Raw genomic sequence first — 3,005 nt, forward strand, 5'->3', positions numbered from 1 at the left:
GGGGTCATTTTTGCTGTATAACATTGTTGTTAGTGGTGACGGGTGCTAAACACAGTGTATGCCCTCTGCTTGTAAGGAAAAGAAAAGACGAAGATTGCAATTTCAGGAGCATTTTGAGCTCATGAGAACCCCCCCCCCGCCACACACACACACACACACGGAGCGCCAATTTTCATTGCGAAGCGAAAGCGCCATTTTCTTGTCGCTCGTACCTGAGTTGAGGCTGACCTCCTTGATGGCGGCCGAGCTCAGGTAGTCGTCCTTGCACACGAACTTGTTCTCGTCGATGACGTAGAGCTCCTCGCCGGTGGACAGCTGCTTGTGGCACACCATGCAGGTGAAGCAGTTGAGGTGGAACACCTTGCTGCGCGCCTTGCGCACCAGGTCGCTGGGCGAGATGCCCTGCAGGCAGCCGGCGCACTTGGTACCGAAGCGCCTGCGCGCGGGCGCGCGGGGGAGGGAGGGAGAGAAAAGAAGACAAGGTTTGCAAGAGAGCCAACGCCGCCGAGGATTTCTTCCGAGTCTTTGTTTGCCTCGCCGTCCGTTTAGTCGGCGAGCGGCGCGCGGGGGGGACACGGTGAAAGCGGCCGCCGCGCCCGACAACTTGGCGGGAGCGCGCGGACGAGAAAGGGGGGAAAAAGGGCGCAGTTCCTCCGAGAGAACCGCGCGAAGAAAGCGCCGTCCGATCCGCGGCTCAAGTCCGGGGCCGACTTTTGCGCGCAAGGCCGCGAATCAAAGCGGGCGATTGGGTGCTCTGGAAGCCCCTAACCCTAACCAAGGGGGTTTCGCTGCAGGGTGTCTTTTTTTTTTTTTTTTTTGTTTTTTTTTTTTTTTTTTTTTTTTGGGGGGGGGGGGTGTGATCGGACGAAACGCAAATGAAAACGCTGTGAAACAAAAAGCAAAAGGCCATGTTGACGTCGGAGCCTTTCCCACCACCGCTTTTTCGCCTCCTCTTCTTTCTTTTGCCGCGCAAGCCTGAAACGTGAACATTTTCTCGACCGCCGATCGAGAAGTTGCGCGACTTGATTTCATCGTCACGGTTCTCATCTGCCTTCTCACACATCGTCGAGTTTGGAAATATCCGAGCAGATGGTCAAACGTGACACTTGCTTTCAATCGGCCAGATAACACACACGCGCAAATATAGACCCCCCCCCCCCATCGAGATAGCTCGACGGTGTATAGAAGTAGAGCGATATACATCTAGACTCCATCAATACTGTATATTCACGTCCATCTGCGGATAGATGAAGAAAATGAAGCTCAGGTTGTACGTTGGTGGGAAAGGCAGCCTGGTGGTGCCGATCAAGCCATTAGTGGCAATCAGCGCATTGTAGGCAAGCTATGAGACGGGATTAGCAAGAGTGGGACGTAGTTTAGGCGTGGAAATCTTCCCTTAATCCAGAGAAAACGTGGGAGGAAAGGGAGGACCCCCCCCCCCACACACACACACACACACTAAAAATTGTCATCGCCTGGCATCAAAACAGGAACGAAACAAAGCAGCTGTTTCAGGGCCACCTGAGTGAGCGCTTGCGTGAAGGGGGGTGACTTGGGCAGCCCCCCCCCCCTCCTCTATTGTTTTAGTACTAATGTGCGCCCCGCTGTCCCTCCGCGCCGTGGCCTTTCTCATGCGCGTCCACCCGGCGCAACAATCGGACACGTGAGCGCGATTAGTCCCGGCGGCCGCTCGGAAGGCCCGAACGCCTTCGGAAGGGCGTTCGGGCCGAGTTCGGCCGCTGGGAAAAGGAAAACAAAAACGGGCTCGTTCGGATCGACGCGAAGCGAAGACGCACCGGCGGCCGCGCGCGGGCCGCCCGTCGCGTGAACTCGGGAAAGGCCGCCGGATGAATTCAAATGCCGCGGTCGCCTTTCATTCCGATTCTTTTGCCAAGCTGCCGATCGGGTGACCGAAGCGACAATTCGCCCGACCGCCATTCCGTTTTGAAATGGAACCGGCAAGCCTTTTTGCTTTGATGATTCTTCTTTTTTTAATCGGTTTCATGGCTTGCTTGACGAACGTACGTTTGACAAATAGCAATCGTGCGAATGCGAATAGTCAGCATGCGGAACAAGTTGCCTTGACGCATTGTTATTCGGATGATTTGGATGAGCCCGTTTGTTAAAGGCGGCGGACGACTCGTGGCCGAAGTGAACGAGTCTTTTGTTTTTTTTTGGAAAATAGAGACGTCATCGTGTGACTTGGAATAATCATTGGTATTATTTGGAAGCGCTGGATATTTGTCAAGAGGCATGCCACACTGCAAAACGCACGCTCTTTTTTTTTTTTTTTTTGAAATAGCAATGAAGTCTCTTCAAAAATTATTTCAGCACTTTTAGGTCATCATGTGACTTCAGAATCTTCAAGTTTGTGTTTGTTTGTTAGTTGTTTCCAAAGCCGCCTCGGACTACCTTGAAGTATCGAAGGAAGGAGACGCATTTAGCTTGCTTTGAATACGATGACTTGGAAATAAAGAACAACAAAACTCGCCTCCCTCATCAGATTAAAAAGTGGCCAAAATAGCACATGCTCCTTTTCTTGATATGTAATCGATGAACTCAAGTCAAATGGATTTGGCTTTTTTTTTTGTTGTTGTTTTTTTTCGTTTAACAAGAGCGCAAATTCGCAGCGAGCGCGCAGCACGCGACGCCGCTTGGCCGTCCGTCGGTTTGGGGCCCTACCGGAAGAAGTCCAGCTTGCAGAAGAGCTTTCCGTCCCGCGAGAAGCACTTGTCGGTCAGCTTGCAGCTGCACTCGCAGCACTGCACGCACTTGGCGTGCCAGGCCCGGTCGAGCACGTTGAGCAGGAACCGGTCCAGGATGGGCCGCTCGCAGCCGGCGCAGTGGACCATCATGACTGCGGCCCGCGGCGAGCCCACGGCCGACCTCCCCCTTCTTGTCTGCGGACTGGCTCGGCGCGGCGCGGCTCGGGCGGCGCGGCGGGCCTCTCTCCACGCGGAACCGCGTCGGGGATCCTCCAGCGTCCCCCCCACCCCTCCCACCCC

At 54.4% G+C, this 3,005-nt stretch overlaps 1 protein-coding gene and 1 long non-coding RNA gene across 2 annotated transcripts in view; one reads left to right on the plus strand and one right to left on the minus strand.

The window, feature by feature from the left end:
- Positions 1-2,972, minus strand: part of lhx5 (LIM homeobox 5) — an 11,068-nt gene extending 8,096 nt beyond the window's left edge. The window contains exons 1-2 of the mRNA XM_019886144.1: positions 2,683-2,972; positions 213-436 (exon numbers count right to left, since the gene is read on the minus strand). Of these exons, the coding sequence (XP_019741703.1) occupies positions 213-436; positions 2,683-2,855 (397 nt within the window). The 5' untranslated portion in view covers positions 2,856-2,972. The remainder of the gene's footprint in view (positions 1-212; positions 437-2,682) is intronic.
- The window catches only part of LOC109525566 (uncharacterized), a 19,661-nt gene that overhangs the window by 14,511 nt on the left and 2,145 nt on the right, over positions 1-3,005 (plus strand). The gene's annotated exons all lie outside the window — the stretch shown is intronic.

Source organism: Hippocampus comes, unplaced genomic scaffold (genome assembly GCF_001891065.2).
Source record: "Hippocampus comes isolate QL1 unplaced genomic scaffold, H_comes_QL1_v1.1 scaffold699, whole genome shotgun sequence".
Lineage (NCBI taxonomy): Eukaryota > Metazoa > Chordata > Actinopteri > Syngnathiformes > Syngnathidae > Hippocampus > Hippocampus comes.